At 41.8% G+C, this 21,460-nt stretch overlaps 2 protein-coding genes across 3 annotated transcripts in view; one reads left to right on the top strand and one right to left on the bottom strand.

The window, feature by feature from the left end:
• The window catches only part of ppp6r2b (protein phosphatase 6, regulatory subunit 2b), a 31,972-nt gene extending 26,240 nt beyond the window's left edge, over nt 1-5,732 (bottom strand). For both annotated transcript variants that reach the window (XM_083763287.1, XM_083763288.1), the window contains exons 1-5: nt 5,552-5,732; nt 4,006-4,178; nt 1,657-1,807; nt 1,422-1,520; nt 978-1,164 (exon numbers count right to left, since the gene is read on the bottom strand). In XM_083763287.1, coding sequence (XP_083619413.1) covers nt 978-1,164; nt 1,422-1,520; nt 1,657-1,784 — 414 coding nt within the window. In that variant the 5' untranslated portion in view covers nt 1,785-1,807; nt 4,006-4,178; nt 5,552-5,732. The remainder of the gene's footprint in view (nt 1-977; nt 1,165-1,421; nt 1,521-1,656; nt 1,808-4,005; nt 4,179-5,551) is intronic.
• Nucleotides 5,733-8,436: 2,704 nt separating this feature from the next.
• Nucleotides 8,437-19,499, top strand: dnaja2b (DnaJ heat shock protein family (Hsp40) member A2b). The gene is made up of 9 exons (XM_083762386.1): nt 8,437-8,633; nt 9,448-9,507; nt 10,260-10,489; nt 11,739-11,819; nt 12,716-12,849; nt 12,963-13,159; nt 15,050-15,194; nt 17,515-17,642; nt 17,769-19,499. The coding sequence occupies exons 1-9, from the start codon at nt 8,556-8,558 to the stop codon at nt 17,952-17,954; spliced, it is 1,239 nt and encodes a 412-aa protein (XP_083618512.1). The 5' UTR covers nt 8,437-8,555; the 3' UTR covers nt 17,955-19,499.
• Nucleotides 19,500-21,460: the final 1,961 nt, after the last annotated feature.

Below are 21,460 nucleotides of genomic sequence, written 5' to 3'. Positions count from 1 at the left end.
CGTCAAAATAAAGTATCGTTTGCTGCTGTCATTTAGACGAGAACCGTGTTCTCAGGAGGTGAAAACGCAACGAAGTGAAACCGCCTCCCAGAGTGGAAATCTTTGAGAACACCGTTTCCTATGGTCTCCTCCATATAAACAGGCAAAACGGTGAATCCGCAAAACTTATGACATCATGGCTCACGTTGGCTCACAGCGCATATGTTTTATTACATTGATGCAGAGCAATATCATTATGATATAATGGAGTTCCTGAACAAGCCTCCCTCCTCGCCTACAAAGTGCTGCTCATCAGCGATGTTGAATGTAAAACCATGATGTAAATAAAAAGCCTTGTGATAGACGGCAGCCGCGGCAGCAGCGTTTATGTAGCCTAATGTATTATATAATAACCATCCCGTGGCGCTGCCCAGAGCAGTGTTGCGCAGGCTTGCGTGAAGGAGTTCTTCTCGTACGTGGGTGACCTGTCTATTTGGCAGCCCGTTATCGCCACCTAGCGACAGTATAGCATAATAGCACATTATATCATAACGTGTGCGTTCTCGTGTAAAGGGTAAGAAAAAATGAGAACGCAACGGGACTTTGACGTGTTATATGGAGATGGTCGCCGTCTAAAAGAGGCCTGAGTTAAATTACACACACACACACACACACACACGCACACACGCACACACACACACACACACACACACACATTTAAGTGTGGCTCTCAACTCGAGTTGAATCAAGATCACTTGCACTTGCATTCCTTGTACAAAGATGATGTGAGACACTAGCTGAACATCCTAAGTGCTGGCCTGTCTGGAGAAAGAGAACTTGGCAGGAACATGAATGTAGGTAAACCTCTCTCTCATTGCCAGCAATTAGTCCAAAAATGCACCACAGCGCTGAAAATACAGCTGCCTTAGCTCAAGTGTATGCACAGAACTTTACTCTGCATTGAAGTATGCCTTTGTGTGACACTGTGTGTGCGTTACCTGCTCAGTCTTGCGTGAGATAAGGTTCCCAATTGTCTTGCTGAAGAAAGATGCAAGCAAGGGGTTGAGTGGGGATGGCTGCTCCAAGAAGGCATACAGCGTTTCCAGTAAGGGCTCCTCATTACCTAACTTATCATTGATCATCGCCACATCACACGTCAACAGCTCACAGGCTATGTTTGCATACCTGTGATAAATGAACATAAAAGTCCATCAAAGCTACGCTAAGTGAAAAATACTGATTTCAGCCTGAGTCAACAGAACTTTATTTTGACACTATACAATGCATCATTGAAAGATTTAATAATTGGCTTGGTCCCTCGGTTATGAAGTGATTTCTACACCTCCTCTGTCAATCATCACAAATGAGAAAATAGAAGATGCAGGTCAGTGGGTCAGACAAATTATTTATCTAGGTGATGTTTTCAAAACAATTTCACTTACTTGAAGCGTTTTGTCTCCTCGTCACCAGCAGGGGGCTCTGTAGTGATGAGACGGAGCAACTCCTGCATGGAGGAATCCTGACACAAGAACAGGAGGAGCCTACAAACCATGAAGACAAGTAGGGAGCCTACAAATTAGCAATGGCACCACACTAGGTATCACTAGCACATTGTGTACAGTATTGTGCCTTTAGTAACGCCAACGCCTTTAGTAACGTCTATAATGCCAAACTGACCTGCGGTTCTGGGCCTTGCACTCCTGCAGGACATCCTCTTCATCCATGAGCTCAGCGAGCGTGACATCCTCTTTCTCCAGCAGAGCCTCAAGGTGGGATGACGTGTGCAAATCAAACTTCCAAAACATGGCTTATGTCACAGTCACTCAAGCTGGAAGCGGAAAGATGGTGATGGTGGTGTTAGTGGTAAGGTATACTCATTATTAACAGCAAAGGTAGGCTAACTGACACTACAAGTGATCTTGTTTAATAATATGCACATAAATGTAAGAGCTGAGAAAGTGCTGTCCATGGGTACTAGGCTTAGTGATGTTGAGCACCATAATATGGTAATCACAGGAGAAAATGTAAGAATGTTAATTCAGAATTGAATAAACATATCCTCCTAATCTGTGCTTATTCAAATATATTATTTTGAACATAGTCATGCCAAGGCGTAGACAGACTAGAGGGGAAGAGCAACAATGTTGAGGTTTTATGGGGTGAGCAATGAATCTCTCATTGGCATTTGGCAATGGGCATATTAAAATAAAATAAAAAAGGTGGTTCCAAGTAGGATTTGCATGATATATTGTTAATAATAATTATATTGGTATCGGTCGATGGACAAAAGTGCTCCTCGGAGCACAGGTCTCCACCAGGTCGCGAACGTTTGTGATGTTAGATGTTAGATGATAATAGGGCAATGATAAAAGGGTGGCATAAACTGTTCCTCAATCTGGGAACCCATCGGCAAAAAATCCTTTGAATTTTGCATATTGAACTCCAATATGGCGGCCTCCATAAGACTGTATACATGTTTGTCGCTCCAATGAACTGCAGGCGAATGAGGTGTCTAGGTTTCTATATTATCTATGGCGCCTCCCAATAGATTATATAAAGATCACGTGTACCGATTTTAAAAGGATCCCTGGCTAATACCACAAATATGTCTTAAAACATTATAATTGCCCTCTATTACTAAAACTAATTAATACAAACATCTTAAATATTGTATTTCTTTCATAAATAGAGAATCTTTCACTCAATAGGGACTGCTCCTGTCGCAAGTTTATGATGTCATATGTTCATGTGTGGTCCAGCTCTATGGAATTATGGAATGCATGTGCTAATAAAAATATTTTAAATATTGCTTTGATGCTCATATTAACTTTAGGAAGTATTAAGTATTAATGGGCTACGCTTGCATGCAGGCCCTTTGTCTAAGACAAATTTCTTCCTTGGGAGACAAATAATAAAGAACCTTGAACCTTGATATGCATATGACATCATCACCTTGCGACGGGAGCAATCCCTATTGAGCGAAGGATTCTCTATTTATGAAAGAAATAAAAATATTTATGGTGTTATTATTTTGTAATTCTAGTTATAGAGGGCAAGTATAATGTTTTAAGACATATTTGTCTTATTAGCCAGGGATCCTTTTAACAATTTACGTGATATTTGGATAAAATAAAAGGATAAAAAAGGACTAATAACGGCACTATAAAAGGCAGATTTGAGAAATGCAGGCCATGTGTTTTTTCTTGGCCTCTATGGAGTGTGCATACCAACTTTTATGCAGATCGGTGCAGTTATAGGTAAAGACACAACTTGGCCTCTTGGTCACCATGAGGCTTATTTGAAAAATGTCAAGTGGCATTTCTTCCTCAGCCTAGTGGGGGTTTCACTGCAATCGGACATGATTTGCGGCATTTTGTTCTAAACAGGCCAGTCGTGCAAACTTTAGATGTCAAAGGATGAAATATGAAAAATCTATATCTGTAGGAGTACCGTAATATAAATAAATGTGTATAGCAAAAATCGGCCTAATGGTGGCACTACAACAGGCCATTCTGGAAAAGTTGGGGCAGAGGTTCATTGGCATCCAGGGAGTGTGTGTGCACAGTTTGTCAGCAACCATGCCAACGGTGCCAGAGATTAGCTGTATGCAGCAGACAGACGGACACACGGACGGACGGACAGACGGACAGACGGACGGAGTGCAAAACATACTCTCCCCATGCCTTCAGGCCTGGCTGGTGGTGACAATAATTTTGATATCTTGCAAGGAAATTATGAATTATGTGTGCTCTCATTGAATGCGTTGGTAATATTGCAAGGCATAGGCATTGACTCTGCTAAGTTGATTTGTGCTCATCTCCTTCAATAGTGAATGCTGCAGACACTTGGAAATCAGTGTCATGTTTATAACATGCGTTTTTCTTTTTTAATAAGGAAAACCTATACTGGAAACTTTGAATGCAATATTGGTATATTGATCAATTTGGCTGCATGCAATTAATCGCTTATGGGGGATATACTGTATATGTCAATATTGTGCATCCCTATAGTTCCAAGAATTCTTACTTCTGAATAAGGAGTAAAATCCTCAGTTGGTTGTTGTTGAACAGTCAGACATTTGCCTCACTGGCCTGGAAGACGTGGAAGACTCAGCACAATCGTACCACACACAACCACTGCACACAAACTCATACCAAACGCACTAACTCATACTCTTTCACACTATATGGAGAGAATGCCTTCAAGAGAGAAAAGAGGAGAGAAGGAGATGAATGTAGAGATTCCTTTCCATTAAACTGCGCTGTCATCTTGCAATGTTAGTACAGCCAAACGGAGGGAGAAACAGTTTACTACAGTGTATTGGGGACTTCCAATTTACTCAAATAAGCAGGAAGCGGTGGTCTCTAATTCAGTTAGTAGGCCTAACTGTGAGTAGCCCCGCTGCCCGTGAAATGATCAAGCTTACTCTGTGACTATATCTATATGGTAGTTATGTGTGCACTCACAGAAAACACATCAGAAAAGTAGGGGCTGTAAAAATGAACTAAGCTATAGGCTACCAGATAGATAGACCATTATTTATCCTGTGGGGGGAATTCAGTTGTCATTAGAAGTTACAGAAGGAGATCATATAATATGGTAATAAACTGTTCAAAGTAAAACACCATTAAACGATAGGAATATGCTTGCATATCATAGGCATGTGCACTCATGGGGATGAAATAAGCCTGATCGATGAGTTGAAAGGGGTAGGAATGCATTTGTTGGCATCATATGACATAATGGTTACTACACATAGTACACTAGAATGATGTCATTATAGTACTATAGGCCAAAATCAACAACAAAGAGCAATCACACAACATGCTGATTCAGTCAAGACCTGTCACTGACCACTGCGGGGAGTGACCTTGACCTCGACAGACCCTAAAAGCCTGAAGCGATAAAGCTTTATTACGACCATTTCCAAAGTAAAGCGTTCGTCTCAGTGGACTTGACCTCATCCTCCCTCCATTATCTTGCAAAGCAAATCCCTTGGATCATCCAAGTGCTACTGCTTAACAATAAACATGCCATGCATTTAAACAGTAAAAAGGGACCTTTAAACAGTAAATATAACACCCTGCACAAGAACGGGTGCATAATGCATTCATAAACATCATCGTCATCGTTCATGTATAGGCTTACAGTTTCAAAGCCAGGAATGCGTAAGCTACTCCCCAATAATAGACGTAACGTTACATATGGTTATGTCTCACATTATTTTACCTATCATAATCACCTATATTGACAGCTGGCTAAACAAACAGGTGTTTTAGCTGAAGACGGTACGCACTTCAGGGATTTACCTTTCATCCACTGCTACATCATAATCATGACCAGCAGACCAGGCCTAGCTCTAATGTGCTAAAAACAAATCAGCTGTATTTGAGTCGTTAAATAAATATCGTTGTCGCAAATTAAGCTTATCTGCCAGTGCCAATTCAAAACCATTTCAAACGACGCTAGCATTACTTCGCATATTAAACGTTAGCGGATCACAAACGGTAATGTCATCTCAGTTATTTAGCCTCATGTATTAACTTGCACGGACGTCCTGACTCAGACCTACCTTTTCTTGGCTGGCGGTGCTAGCGATCTGGCTAACGTATAATATACATATGCTAACGAGATTTGTTTAGCTAACAAACCAGTGCACCAGCCTCATATCACGTCGTTTATTCTCTCGTCATCCACGAAGGAACAGCGATTCTTCGGCGCGTTTACTGACAGGTCAACCGGAGGCCCGGTGTTACACCGATATCGGCGACCAGACGAATTCAGTCTGTGCCCCAAAGCAGTTACGTTTGGTTCTTCAGTCGGAACAACATGCGTCTGCCGTCTGCATTACTTACTTACTTACTTACTTACTTACTTACTTACTTACTTACATACATAACATACATGCAGCATACATGCAGCATAACTACATTCCATTCATCCATACATATATTATAGGCCTATATGTTAAAAACATATCCTTAAAAACTGCTTCAACTTCTGAGATGTATATGATATATACATCTCAGAAGTTGAAGCAGTTTTTAAGGACCCACTTTTAGGCCAGTGCAACAGAGCATGCTTTTGCCTTTTTTAAACCCTACCCATTTTAACCAAATACATACATAGGCCTACATGGGCATAGGCATAGGCATGTAGGCCGGCCGGCCGGCCCAGAGCCCTTCTATTATACGGCTCTGGGCCGGCCTACCTACAGCAGCCTCAGCAGGCATGCAGTCAAAATAAATTGGCAGATTGGGGCAATCAGTTACATCTCTAACTAAACTAACAAATTAATTAATACATAATTGCCTGGACTTTTGTAATCTGAACCATATAGCTAGGCCTACATGGCTGTCGACAATCGACATGGCTGTAACAACTGTAGCTACAGAGTATAAACTAGTAACTAACTAACTACGGTAACTACATACACACAGTGACTGAGTGACAGTCAGATTTTGCAGTCAATTTGCTATAGTGTCACTGTGACACTATAGCAAATTAACCCATGTAGATTTAAGATTAGTCTGTCTGGTTGATTTGACTGTAGTGTTAAAACACGCATTTTCCAAAATTGCGAAACAGCGACGCCTGGACTCATACTTTTATATGCCAACAATTTGGGTGTAACACCAGCTTTAGCTACCGCTTCTCAGCTGCCTCAGCCTGCAATGTCATTTACCCTGCAGGCGCCAGGCTGAAGGCTTGGACATGGACAACCATTAAAATGTGTATTTAAGAAGGCGAACCAAAAATCTGTCAAATTATTAAATAAAAATGGCGGCTGGGTGAAAACGTAATGAAAGGTTTGGCTGATCGTTGACCAACAGCATACATGATTTTTTTTAAACCGATGTCACAAGTGTCCAGCGAAAAGGTAGAGTAGCCCAAGGCTCTGGAGTAGTACTAGCCGTACTATGAGCCTATGTCCCATAGCTGTAGTGATGTGGGTCGCGCTGTGATTGGCTAATGGGGTAGTCAGGTAACATACACACTAGCCATCATTCTTCTATCCTAATCATAATTTAGGTGCCCACTACCGAGTCCTAATTCAGGTGCCCATGCAGTCTCACTGGTGCCCAGATTTCCCTAGTGCTCACTCTTCTCCACACCAAAGTGCCCACCAGGTGCCCACTCTTCCTAGGGTCCCGTTGCCCACCTTTCCTGGTGCCCAGTCTTTAATGATCAGTGGTAATGGTAAACATTCCAGTGCTTGCGTGGGAGGGGACCTGGGTACAAATTCTCAGCTAACAGTTGTTTTGGCTGCAATAATTTGCTCTTTGACCAGTGGTCAGGGTCAGGGATCAGGATACACTACACTACAGTGTGTGGTAATTGTAGTGTACTGGCCTGAGCAGTTATAATATGTTAAGTAACTCCTGTGCCTGCTGGACTGCGTCTGCGTGCCCATGGCACACACACACACACACACACACACACACACACACACACACACACACACACACACACACACACAGACACACACACACACACACAGTGGACCCTTGTAAACAAGTGAAATGCTTTATCATGGTATCGTCCACAGTTTTTGTATTGAGTTGTGCTTTCGTTTGAAATGTAGGCCTACTCATTCTACTTAGTGTTAATCAATCAATCAATCATTTTAATCTTTGGTTAGTCATCTATGGTGGATCTTCCACACGAGTGTAAAATGTATAAAGTGTAAACACTATGTGTTGTTTTTTCCTTATTACTGTGAGAGTGCAATCATCCAATCTGCTGAGCAAAACAAGAGGGAACCATTTTGGAGGCGCTACACACATGTTTAGATGTGTTGCTCATTCCAGGAATGCCTGATCCTTACAAAATATATCTTGTTGTAAAGGTGACTAATCAACGATAAAAACGGTATAACATACAATACCAGTTGGTATTATTAAAGGTGAGAAATAACCAGTTACGTTTCCTACCTTTTTTTGAGGGGTTTATAGCCGTGATCTCACATCTGGCAACCCTCAATTTAAAACCAAAGTGTGAGAGTTAAATGAGACCCGTAAAAGACTGAATCGGATTCGTTAGATGTATTAGTTAATTAATTGGGACTTGGGAAATAACGGTCTGAAAAACAGCTGTTTTTTGTTTGTGAAATGGCTTACTGTTAATTTGTTTTAAGGTTTTGTTTTTTTTTGTTTTTTTTTAGATAATGTGGGGAGGCTTGCATCCTGTGTGTTATCTGGCAACCGTGGATGTTCACCCACAGTGTACCCGGACTTTAGTGTATATATTCTAAGACCCAGACAGTAGCGTCTAGAGCAGGCGTCTCTTCCTGTTTTTTAAACAGCTGGTGGATTTGGAAATGACGCTCGCGCGCGGCTGCAACTTGACGCGTCGCCAAAGCGTTTACGGGTTTTTGACGACTCGTCAAGTTGCAGCCGCGCGCGAGCGTCATTTCCAATCTACGCCTGCTATAGGCGGCATCTTGACGCCTCTTGACGCCATTGTATGGGTACACTGCCAGACGGCTTGGTTGAGTTGCGTAGCGCTCCGCTGCTCTCGTCTCGTGAACCTCCGCAGAAGAAGAAGGTCTTCTTGTGGTAGCCGGGGCTAGCATAATGGCGAACGTTGTGGATACCAAACTGTACGACATCCTCGGAGTTTCACCATCTGCCACAGAAAATGAGCTGAAAAAGGTACGTTGGGTCGGAAACGAATGCCATTGTACGTCCGAGAAACATGGAAATACCAGCGAGAAGAGCCACAAAATGTGGCCTACACGTTAGCTTGTTGAGTTAGCTAGCTAAAAAAAAAGAAGATGCTTATGGATGGTTAGACCAGTTTTGAGCTAGCTAAACTGGCTCGTATGGCTATTTCGTAATATTATGTTTTAGCATAGATAACAGCCAACCAACCATCTGACGGCAGCATCACCATGTCTCTTACCTTTCTAAGGCATAACATCACAATAGCCGTAATAACCTTAGTCATTTTGAAAATCAACATGGCTAGCCTGCGAACTGTTACTATATCATGTATTATTATTATTGGGCTTGGTATATAATTAAGACATGTGTGTACTCGTGATTCTGCCTGGCAAAAATAAACTGCACCAAGCCAGAGCTAACTGTAACCTCCTAGGCTAATAGATCAAGATGGAATAATAACCAGCGATTGGCTAGTTGCCAGTGCACAGGTTAGCTTATGATGGAACACGAGTATTTATGTAGTTTCTTTGGTGCAAAGATAATTACGCTATGTCTATAGTGTACTGCTTTTTTCATACTGTGTACGTATAAAAAAATGGGTACAGCATGGCAACAACCAACCATTGCTAGTTGGTTGTTACTAACGGCAACCATGGTGTCATGATGTTCTGACAGCAGTCCCTCACGTTAGCTCTGCTCTAGCTAGCTAGCTGCTACGCAGTTTATACATGTTGTCCGGTATGGTGTTGATGAGTTTCGTGTATTTAGTGGTTTATTGGGCTAATGATTTGGTCCATTTCAGGCCTACCGCAAGTTAGCGAAGGAGTATCATCCCGATAAGAACCCTGATGCTGGAGATAAGGTATGACGCACCAAAACATGACCTACTGTAACCAGTTACAACAACAAAATTAGCAACATAAATTATAACCCTCCAAAACATATTTTTTATTTTTAACCGAGAGTAGTAGTGGCAAGTCTATTTTAGTTATATAAATGACTATAATTCAGCTAGGGTTAGGTGACCCGGCGTATTCGCAAGCACGCCCCTAAACCGGAACCCTTAAATGAATGCGCACGTTCGTGCACGCGCATGTCCATTTCGTGCACGTTCACGCACGCGCTCATATATACGCACCATAGATGCAGGCAACGATGTTATTGACACGGTCACGCATCACATCAGTGTTGAATTCAGACATGCAAATGCATAGTTCATGTTTTCTGATTACCAATAGTTTATTAACTGTGAGCATGTACATAAACAGACCATGATAAATGTCTACGCAACTGCTGAAATCAACTATTATAATTGTGGCAAAACTGGACAATTTGGTATCCTGAGAAGTGGGATATTTTAGTGTTTTAGAGATATTTATTAGATTCAGGACTCTGGATAAACCCCGCCTAAGCCATAGAGACAGACTATAAAATAGCTTTTCTAATGGAACGAATTAATACCTTTGAACTATTTGTACTTATTCACGACCTGCCGAACAATGCAAGAACTGAACTATATAAATAAGCCAAATATCTTTGGTGCTAAATATAGGTGCCAGTCAACCCTCACCTTTAGTCTCTAATTTATTTTATTGTGTACTTTCCTTTCTAAAGTTTAAGGAGATCAGTTTTGCATACGAGGTTCTGACCAACCCAGAGAAGAAAGAGCTATACGATCGCTATGGAGAACAGGGGCTACGGGAGGGAGGAGGCGGAGGGCCAGGCATGGACGACATCTTCTCTCACATCTTTGGAGGAGGGCTGTTTGGATTTATGGGGGGACAGGGAAGAGGTGGACGCAACGGAGGCAGGAGGAGAGGAGAAGATATGGTGCACCCTCTGAAGTAAGTATTCACATTGAGAGTGACTGTGAGTGTGTGGGTGTTTGGCCTGTGCAGGATTTTTCCAGACTCCGAATGGGCCTTTGGGGTGTTACTACGCAGAACAGTAAGCATGATCTACTTTGCAACTACAGTAAAGTATTACCATATTTGACCGAAGTATAATCTATGCATTTTACTATTATTTATGACCATTTAATTTCCAGAAATGTCCATTATGAAGCCTCGGTTAACAAAACAGATAGTCGTAGATACTGTGAAAGCTGACAACGTGTCATTTTTAAGTTAAGAAAAAACACCAGACCATGGAAGCATTGGTGCAAACGTTCACTGTCTCAAATTGAGCAAGTGTTGGTACAGTAAGTGTCACGACTCAGCCGTTTCTCTTTACCTCTCCCTGTGTGTGTGTTTGTGTGTATGTGCCCGTGTGCTGTATCTTGATGCAGCGTGAAAAATTGTTTCTCGTAGTTATTTTGATTGGCTCTGACGTGACAGTAGATGCTATGATTGGCAATATTTGCACTTAGATCATGCCCAATTGCCCATGTAAGCTGCATGCAGCCCGGGGTTATTACCAAAGTTGAACATCACTTAAAACTAGCAAACGTGATGAGAGCCTCACTTGTACACTAGCACCCCCCACCCCTTTCTATACATTGTGTGCAAGTGGACATGAATTTTGGGCCGAGTCACTGATCGCGGTTACAAAATGTATGCTTCGGGTGATTGAAGGCTCATTCATACTTAATTCTTTGGTGATAAGGTGACCACCTTTCGGTGGTTGGTAAAAACGGAGAGATGTGTTGGGGTGAGTGGAGTATGAATAGGCCTTTAGATATGCGATGCGATAGATTTTACACAGGCATCTTTAACTTCCGGTTCACGAACCCGGGGTAATGTTTTCCCCTTGAATGGCTGAAAAGACCTCGGCAGGGGCGAAGTAATTAATAATATCTGACATTCAATGTGTTAAGCCATTCTGGGCGGGAACCCCTTTTGGTGTTAGCATTACGTTATGCTTTAGCTATTGAAAAATAGCAGATCTACAAGCTCATAGCACGCCAACAAGCTTGTAGGTCTGATATTTTTTTTAAATCGAAGAACGACTGACATAGAACAGCTTTTTCAGAAAACTGTCAGGATGTAGAAGACATTTTTAGAATCTGAATGTGTTAAAAAAAATGATTTTACGCCATGCTAATAGGAGACAATCTGTGGCACAATGTTTTCATGGCTCTTTTCTCCGATGCAGGGTTTCTCTTGAGGATCTCTACAATGGCAAAACCACCAAACTACAGCTCAGTAAGAATGTTCTGTGTGGTTCCTGTAATGGGTGAGTCCAATTTAATTGAATCAAAACGCCAAACCAATCGATCTCTAGAAATCCCAGATGGATCATTTATGAATGATTATATTTATGTTGTACAGAAATGGAATTTTGTCTTCTGAGATTATAACTACATTTTCGATTATTAAACCTGCCACTCAGGTGTGGAATGCCTTGCCCCCTTCCCCCAAAACTAGCAAATCACTGGTTTCCTTTAAAAAAGGACTGAAAATGCACCTGTCACTATCATCCGGTCAATAGAAGAGAAGATGATTGCCCCACAACTCTACCCCCCCCCCCCTCCAATTAATTTCTATTCCAATCTGTACAAAGATTTAATGTTTTTTGAGATATTTAAATTGTTGTTGCGAACGCAATGATCACTAACTATGAGACCCTGCAGATCATGTCTGTCTGTCTGTGTGTGTGTGTCTGTCCTGCTGTGACACCACCCGCCCGCCACCAGAGGGCGCAGCTGTAGCACACACACACACACACACACACACACACACACACGCACACAAACAACCACACACAGTAGAAAACTTAAAAAAATCACTAACTAAAAAGAAAAAAAAAAGTACGTAATTTATTCTAATTGTTGTTATTGCAATTTACGAGCTGCGTTCGCTTCACACGTTTGCGCGTCTTACTTGTTATTATGAATGAATGCATGGGACCCGAATGGAAACAAGACCGTAAGGTCTTTCTTTGGTGCTGTCCTTTTGAACCAAATGTACCCTTATCTTTACTGTACCCTGCACTGTTTGCATCTTATTGTCTAATAACATTTTCAATCAATCAAACTGTACATTTCTGTGTTAAATCAATCAATTTGTAACCGTTGCATGTAACCAAATGTCCAGTGTTAATTTAACACTTTCTAATTTTGCGTTTTCCAGTCAGGGAGGTAAGGCCGGAGCAGTCCAGAAGTGTGTAGCATGCAGAGGACGCGGTATGAGAATCATGATTAGACAGTTGGCCCCTGGCATGGTTCAACAGATGCAGTCAGTCTGCACAGACTGCAACGGAGAGGGTATAAGTGACATCTCAACACCTACACACTGCCTTTAACGTAGAGTTGATAATGTAAATGATTCACATTCATGGGCATTTTAATGTTATTACATCGTACATGTTAATTTGCAGGCGAGGTGATAAATGAGAAGGATCGCTGTAAGAAGTGTGAGGGTCGTAAAGTATGTAAGGAGACCAAACTTCTGGAGGTGCATGTGGACAAAGGTATGAGACATGGCCAGAAGATCACCTTCTCTGGGGAGGCTGATCAAGCACCAGGCACTGAACCAGGAGACATAGTCCTGGTACTGCAGGAGAAAGAACATGAGGTACCCCACACATGCAGTCTATTGCTCTCTCTCTCTCTCTCTCTCAATTGCACACACTCAACGCACGCTATCAAATCCACTGTGCTTTGTGCTTTTATCTTTAAAATGTGTCATTGTTGTGTCAAGTTATATTTGCAGTTATTGTATAATAATTCATAATAATGTATACTTAAAATAATATTGTATTACTGGAGTATCACGTAAAAGATGCTATTATGTGACCTGGTCACATGACTTAAAGGGGCTATGACACAGCCCGAAAATATCATTATGATACTGTACAATACTTCACGTGGTCTCAGTGAAAACAGTCTGAAAACTCCTATGCCACTTCGCCTCGTCTCGCACTCGCTACTTGTTGGCAATGTTAGGCTAGCAGTTTGCATCGGACATTTGCTGTCGTAGTGGCTAGATTTGGCATTAAACAATCATGAATTTCTATCGAATAGCTTAGTTATAATGTTATTGAGTTACATGGTTTTTTTAAGGGTAAAGGCTCATTCATAGTCTGGATTTTCGGTGGTGGAGTGACCACCGAACTACAACATGACGTCACGAGCCGTGGTGAAGAGCAAACCACCGCCCCAGCCCTTCTCACTGTTTTTACTTGCCACAGCTCAACGTTATTTCAGCTCCGGTGGTCACCTCACCACCGAAAATCCAGACTATGAATGAGCCTTAACTGTTGCATAATCGCAATCGCATGCTCACCGGCTGAGAGACCCAGGGCGTGGCAAGACTCCGTAGAGAGATTACATAGGGACAGTCAATACAATAGGAGTACATTATAAATGCAGGGGGTATTGTATAATCTAAAATGCATCCCAGGCCTGCTGTTCTTTAAAATAGAATGTGATTTCAGGTTGCCTGACATCAAGTGCGTTTGAATGGGGAAGCAACTGTCTTCATTAAATATGTTCATGAGGAACAAATGACGCAACCTTTTTACAAGTAGAAGTTTTGCACATTCAGATTTTCAATAGGGAAGCTGTAATCCGATTTTCGGATCGGATATCAGCTTGATATAAGCCAAAAAACATAGATCGGATCAGACTGCAGCGATCCATGCACTCCATTCCAGCTGTGCACTCCAGCCCTTCTATCCAGCAGATCCAGCGTGCAGCAGCATGCAGAGGCCACATAATCATAACCTTGTTTGCTAGATGCAGGCAGCAGCAATACACACTAACGCAGCACTACCACTCGTAAATATGTGCTGGATAGGTATCTGTATCGATGCTGCCATATCCGTATCGGAACGGAAGTGAAAAATCTTGATCAAGGTATCCCACAGTAGTCTTCAAAGTGACTATCGCCACTCGACAGTTATCGATTGGATTCAACTCATTATCCATTTAATTTGGGCAAGTGGGCATGACATTTGGGCAAGTAGAACTTGACCTGTACTTGCCGGACGGGCAAGGGCTTCCCCTGCAAGCATTCACATACAATGTTGTCTGGACTGGCTTTTGTCCAGACATTGGTGAATAAAAAATATACACCTGTGTGAACCGAGTGGTGCAACTCCTCTCTCTCTCTCTCTCTCTCTCTCTCTCTCTCTCACACCACTCGTGCTCACACAGGTACACGGACATTGCTGGATGTAGGAGTGGTTGCACCACTCAAAAAGAGCAACAACAATATTTCCCTTGCAATGTGAAATTCTCTGTTGCAACATTTTAAATTCACATTTCATCATTCTATATAAGGATAAGGTGTATAGAAGCATGCATGCAGCGCAGCACATTTCTCACACAATGTTGGTATTCAAACCTACAAAACTCCTAAACATAAAAATATACGTACTTCAGTACACTACTCGAGTAAATGAACTTAATTACTGCCCACTACAGGCTAAGATAACTCAACTTTTGGGGTTTTCAACTTCAGGACTTCCGTCGCGATGGCAATGATCTTCACATGACCCAGCGCATCGGCCTCGTCGAGGCTCTCTGTGGCTTCCAGATAACAGTCAACCACCTAGATGGACGCCAACTGCTTGTCAAGTATCCACCTGGAAAAGTCATAGAGCCAGGTAATTTCATCACCCCCTCCGTGGATTTGCCTATATACAGCCCTGTGTAGGGAAGCGTCAGGTGTAGGTCGTTGTCTACAATTAGGCTACTACAGTAATAGTTTAGCTTGCAACGCGACCCGTTGTGAGCTTGTAGATCTGCCTTTTTTTTGCAGTGTCTGGTTGCGAATGTGACTGGACGTTGTCAATGAACAAACCAAGATGAGACGACATGACTATTTCTGCTGCCATGCACCAATCTCACTGTCTCACATACTAAAACTTGTTTAGGAAACTTGTTTCATGCATTCTGCATGTGTGTATGAGGACTGTGTGAATCTAGTTTGCGTCCAAGCATAGCATGCCCAAGACAAATTTCCCCTCGTGGGACAATAAAGTATATATCATCTCATCTCATCTCTCATAGGCATGGTCTGGGCATGGTAACGCCCCGCCTGCCTCTGATTGGCCTACCGACACTGCCCCTCTTGACTGTCCTCCGAGATGCGAGGTTACTCCATGGTGGGAAATAATTGGGGAAATAATACAAGAGAATGGCACTCGCAACAGAATGCAGCCTTGTAACTAACTTGTATGTTTTATTTTTGTAGAGGCAAACTAATATGGTTTATGCTGTTTGCTTTGATGGAATAATTGATTGAACATGTACGCCGTAATATGATTTCATTTGGGTGTGTTCTAAATAAAGTGTTTGTGTAATTTATTTGTATGTGTAAGTAAACGTGAAACATTGTACTGTAACAAGGTCTCTTTTCTTTCACCTTTATCCTTTTTAGTATAATATAGTATTAGTTTACTATAATTGGATTAATACACCATAATCAACATAACACTTTATTTAGAACACACCCAAATCAAATCATAGTACAACGTACACGTGTGTTCAATTAATTATTCCATCAAAGCAAACCGCATTAACTATTAGTTTGCCTCTTCTACACAAATAAAACTTAACAGACGGCTCTCTTGTATCATACCGTATTATTTCCCACCACGGAGAAACCTCGCATCAGACTATCCAGCATAGCTATATCCACCTCGGAGTACAGTCAAGACGGGCAGTGTCGGTAGGCCAATCGGAGGCAGGCGGGCGTTACCATGCCTATGCTTGGACGCAAACTAGATTCATGCTTGCCCCTCTCCCCCCCATCAAACACAAGTGTTTGGTCAAACCACGTGAACTGATTTCCATTGGAAAAGCATTGAGACGGCCATGAAACACAGACGGAACACAGTATGTTCGTTTGAAATGTGTGTCATACACACATCAACGAAAAGTATAATTTTACAGTGTCATTTTTAATATTCAGACAAATAATAAATCGTGCTGCTACGGGTTAAACCACCCGACCGGGCCGCAATTCCCTTTAACTAAAGGGACTTGCAACGAGTGTTGGGCAGCGAGTGAACTCAAGCTGACAAGTTTTAATATACAGACTGACAGTAAAAGTAGAATCAAGTGCTGGATCTTGTGAGACCGGGGGACATGCGTTGCTGTTTCATCAAGCTTGCAAAAGCACAGTGAGGCAGAAACATCATGCAGGTACAGGATCAGAGGTTTTTAATGATTCGTCTCTTAAAGAAAAAAATGATTTGCTCTCAAACGGCTGGTAAAGTTTGGAACACCTCCACTTGAAACGGTAGCCTACGAGCTATGACTGCGTGGTGTGAAGGCGTCACAAGCTTATTAATGGTCTAGCCGGGGTTCTGCTGCACGTATAGTTTGCTGACACAAATTGTTTTGCCTTTTGCTCACACTTTATTGCTCTGTATTTGTACAAGTATTTTGAAAATGTAAAAGTATTCAACCGCCGACTGCAGATATTCGTCCCAATTGTCCAACCTTAATACAGTGCACATCTGAAAGTGGCTTATGTATGCCTATTGACTGTGGCTAAAAAGTAATTGAGATTAGAAGGGAAATTATAATAGAAGTTGATGTTGTAATTGATTTTAAAAAACAAACATTTCTTTGGCATTTCTTTTCCAAGTATTTTGCATTTTGCATTACCTACAGACATATCCTCTGTAAACCCCAAACTTGTATGTATCTGTATTGTGTACATTTATATTCAGTGAGCATTTGTATTATTACACTATGATGTATTGATTGTCTGTAATTTATCTTCTTCCTGCTCCCCTTCTTTTCATTTAATGGAATGTCTTTTTCTTTTTTAAATAAAGAGTAAAATGAATATAATCATGTAAAAACATGAATGAAATAAAGATTAAATGTTTTGTTTCCAGTGCATAGTTCAACAAAGGTCTCAAGTCAAATAATTGCCTTTTGTGTATAAGCTTATGTGTAACTTTGTTACAGGCTGTATTCGGGTGGTAAAGGGCGAAGGAATGCCTCAATATAGGAACCCCTTCGAGAAAGGAGACCTGTTCGTCAAGTTTGACGTTCAGTTCCCTGACAACAACTGGATTAGCCCTGAAAAACTCACTGTGAGTAACCACGTCACAGCAGACATGAACATTCCAGAAGCTTCCAGAAAATGGCAATGTCTCCAAATCATGCTCACATTCACAAGGACAGGGTAGCCCTATTGATTTTGCATTTTGTTTGTGCAGGAACTCGAGGATTTGCTGCCTACTCGTGCTGAGGTTCCTGTAATCTCTGCAGATGCTGAGGAGGTTGACCTGAAGGATTATGACAGAGGTCAGGGCTCGGGTGGGGCCAGGAGAGAGGCCTACAATGATAGCTCTGATGAGGAGGGGGGTCACCATGGGCCAGGGGTGCAGTGCGCACACCAGTAGAAAGACTCATGCATACGTGTGCACGCACTTGCAAAATACCCATCCAATCCCATTGCATACTCCCACCAGTCAAGACTTGACACACACATCACATTCTCTCCTTTCCCAGTTCCCAGACACACACTCATACACATAAAGCCACTTTGTACAGCTCCAGTGTGTGCCCATGAGTCAGCGAGCTACTGGATGTGCGACCACCATGTTGTGTTTTATGGACCGTACTAATCATCAGAACTTCCAGCAAGAAAGTAACTCCGCTCTCCGAGGGTTCGAGCTCTCCACCAGACTCCAACTTCCCCATACTCATCCCAAGCTTTTACCTTTCATTGTGGGAACATACCAGTCTAGTGTATAAAATGCAAATATTGTTGATTATCTTGTATAAGGTGTAGTTTAGTCTATCACACATGAGCGCATGCTGCTTCTTGCCGAATAACTCTGCGTCAAAAATCATAGGTCCAGAGCATGGCACCATGGAAAGTGGTGCCTCCCAAACTGTGTGCGTACCTCAGTGTTACTGCTATCAAAAGTGCCCTGCAGTCAATAAGAACTGACCTGAATACAGCCCTTAAAAGCATGCCCCTTTTACACAGCCTGCTGAGAGCTGTACAGGGAGATGACACATCACTTCTCGTAAGCTCAACTTTCTATCGCTAAATGGGGTCATCCTAGTTCTGATCAATCCTCACCCGTCGTCACATTGCTAGAATATTAAAGCCCTAAGCAACAGCATTTCTCAGTCATGTTTTTGTAGCTTGGAACTTAAGCTTTTGTGTTTGGTGGTTTGAATGTTTGTGTGTTTAAGACCACAGAACTTGAATCTAACTTTTGTTTTTACCTTTGAGCTGCGGGCACACTTCTGTAATGTAGTGTCTCTGTATGTGTGTACAGTAACAGTGGCTCGGTGTGTGGGAGCTTCTGTAGAATGTTTCGACTCGTGTCAGCTGTTTGGTTTTCCTGCTCTTTGGCTGCAGTGTGGGTGAATCTAGATAAGGTCAATTAAAGGAGGAATTTTCTTTTGAATGTGCTGATTTTGTTTTGACTTTCACACCTAGACCATTTTCCCTCTATTCACTAGGACCAAGAGTTCTTCCTCCTGAGCAGGAAACTCTGTGGGCCGCATCTCTGTTCCTCTGTATTGTACATGTCTCCCCAATAGTAGACTTGTTAGCCAAACTTCTTTCTTTCCATGGACATGTTTCACTCAGTACTCCCTATCCCCATATAGACCTGTAAATACCAGCTGAATCCATCAGTGCATTCACAGTCTACAGTGGTGTCCTCCCTGTAGTTACAATATCATATATATTCTATTCTGAGTGAATACTGGCCAACTGTGCCAATGGAGAAGAGACATTTATATGAAGGAGAGTATAGAGAGAACACCTGTTGACTGCTGAGATGCGCCCCTTATTGTATATGTCATTTTAGGCCACAGGAGAATAATGCCTACAGACAAAGGGGTCATTGATATTAAATGACATTATTGTTGATGCATATGTTTGTTGAGATGATTAAACTGTATAATAAACAGTCACCATATGAGTATGTTATTCTTTGTCTCATTTCATGTTAATGTTTTATCACACAAAGCTATGTCTGATAAAGAATAAGTTTAATTTTCTGTAGTAAAACACAAAGTAATATAGAGGGTATGCACATAGTTTTGTAACGATTAATGTAGAATAATATAATTGTGGGTCAGTCTGCACCATCATCACTTTCCATGCTATGGATAGCTACTGGTCCCAGGAGTTCCTTGAAACCAGCAGTGTTCCTGTAAGAGAACAAGAGAAGGTTAATACTAAGAGACTAGGGGTGCAGGACAGGTCATATTTGTTTATTGTTTGTACTATACCTGTCCCTATTGGACTGCATGACTGAGGAGCGTTCCCTCCGTAACTGCTCCAGTCGTTCTTTGACGACAGCCTTCTGCTGGCTCTTATCCTCCTTGGACACACACACACACACACACCCATACAAATGGATGTTTATCATGCTGTACTGCTTATCGACTCCCTGGGACAGTACAATGTGCATTCTAGGGATGCAACTGTTAATTGAACAAATAAGTTTGATCCTAATCAATTTAAATAAAATAGATTTAGAAAACATAATATTAATATTGAATACTATTAATATTGAATACAACAGTGGAAAAATAGCAAAATGTGTGATGCGCATTGCGAAGCATTTTGCGCTTGTACATCCGCTACTTTTGCTATTTATGTGTGAGGGTGGTGGACGACAAAGTATAAAATAAAATAAAATGTAATCAAATTTAGTTGATTATACAAAATTAATTAGAATTGTTTTGTTTTGGGGGGAAAATGATATGATATATACATACAGTATGGTATTCCCCAAAACTGTGCTTCTCGATTATTTGATTAATCGAAAAAGTAATTGTTAGAATTATTAAAATAATAAGAAGTGTTTACCTGTGGTAAATTATGTGTGAGCTGCCGTATTCTGTCTTGCTGTAGGTCCTCCTGGGCCTTCCTGTTCTGAACAATTGACAGCCGCTCCTGAACCTGAAACAAATCAGGATGTGCATTAGAGCAGTGTTTTGCAAACATTTGGGTGTTTTTATCCATCAATATTCAATAGTAAATATATATATTTATTTATTTTATTGCAAAGATGTACTGGTATCTATATCTATAAATGCACCACGTACTGTATGTCTGCCTGTGTGTACGTTTGTAATGCACGTAACTCGATAACCGTTCGCTCCATCGACTTCATGCGCATTCCACACCCCCACAGGGAGTGCAGTGCCCGGTGTCGAGTCAGTCGGACAAATGGTTGTCCAGAACCACCACAAAAGGCTCTGGACAGGGCCCCTGCCCAGTGTTCATAATGGAGCTGGCCTGTTCTGAGATCACAACGCTATATTTGGGCCTGACATCACAACACGACATATCTGCGGTGTAAACTTGCAGGTCTTCTACTACATTGAATGGTAGAGTGACTGATGTTAGTCTGCAGTGACGAAGCAGTGAAAGGTCCTGAAAGATACATAACGTCAGTCTTACCCAATACCCAATGTTTCTGTTGTATGAACACAAGGCTGCTGTACGTATACATCATACTAAGCATTTAAAGTATGAGGTCATCAGTCACTCTACCATTCAAAGTAGTAGAAGACCTGCGAGTTTACACCGCAGATATGTCGTCTCCGCCTACAGGAAATACGTCCGCTGCGACCAGGGGACCCATTTCTGAATCGGTCTATAGAATAAAGGGACACAGAGAGACAGATACAGAAATCTCCATGAATGGGAATAAAAGGGACAAAGACAGATGGATGGAACGGGTATTGCATAGCCTTGCATCGTTACCCACTCAGTGCTCTACAGCCGGGCAGTGGCAGAGTGAATTTAACATTATCTAACCTTGTTCAATGCAATCTGATTAATCGATTCACTCAGTAGGCGTTCCCGCATAACAATTTCCCTCAAAAGACCTCAGTCCATCTCAGACTCACCCTTAGCAGTTGTCTC

The sequence above is a fragment of the Protomyctophum parallelum genome (assembly GCF_964188405.1).
Source record: "Protomyctophum parallelum genome assembly, chromosome: 4".
NCBI classification, from domain to species: Eukaryota; Metazoa; Chordata; class Actinopteri; order Myctophiformes; family Myctophidae; genus Protomyctophum; species Protomyctophum parallelum.
This window is presented reverse-complemented; position numbering and strand designations above follow the sequence as displayed.

Coding starts and splice junctions, on each gene's coding strand:
- dnaja2b (XM_083762386.1), top strand. CDS start 8,556: ATGGCGAACGTTGTGGATACCAAACTGTACGACATCCTCGGAGTTTCA. Junction 12,850..12,962: donor CACAGACTGCAACGGAGAGG/GTATAAGTGACA, acceptor GTTAATTTGCAG/GCGAGGTGATAAATGAGAAG. Junction 15,195..17,514: donor TGGAAAAGTCATAGAGCCAG/GTAATTTCATCA, acceptor ACTTTGTTACAG/GCTGTATTCGGGTGGTAAAG.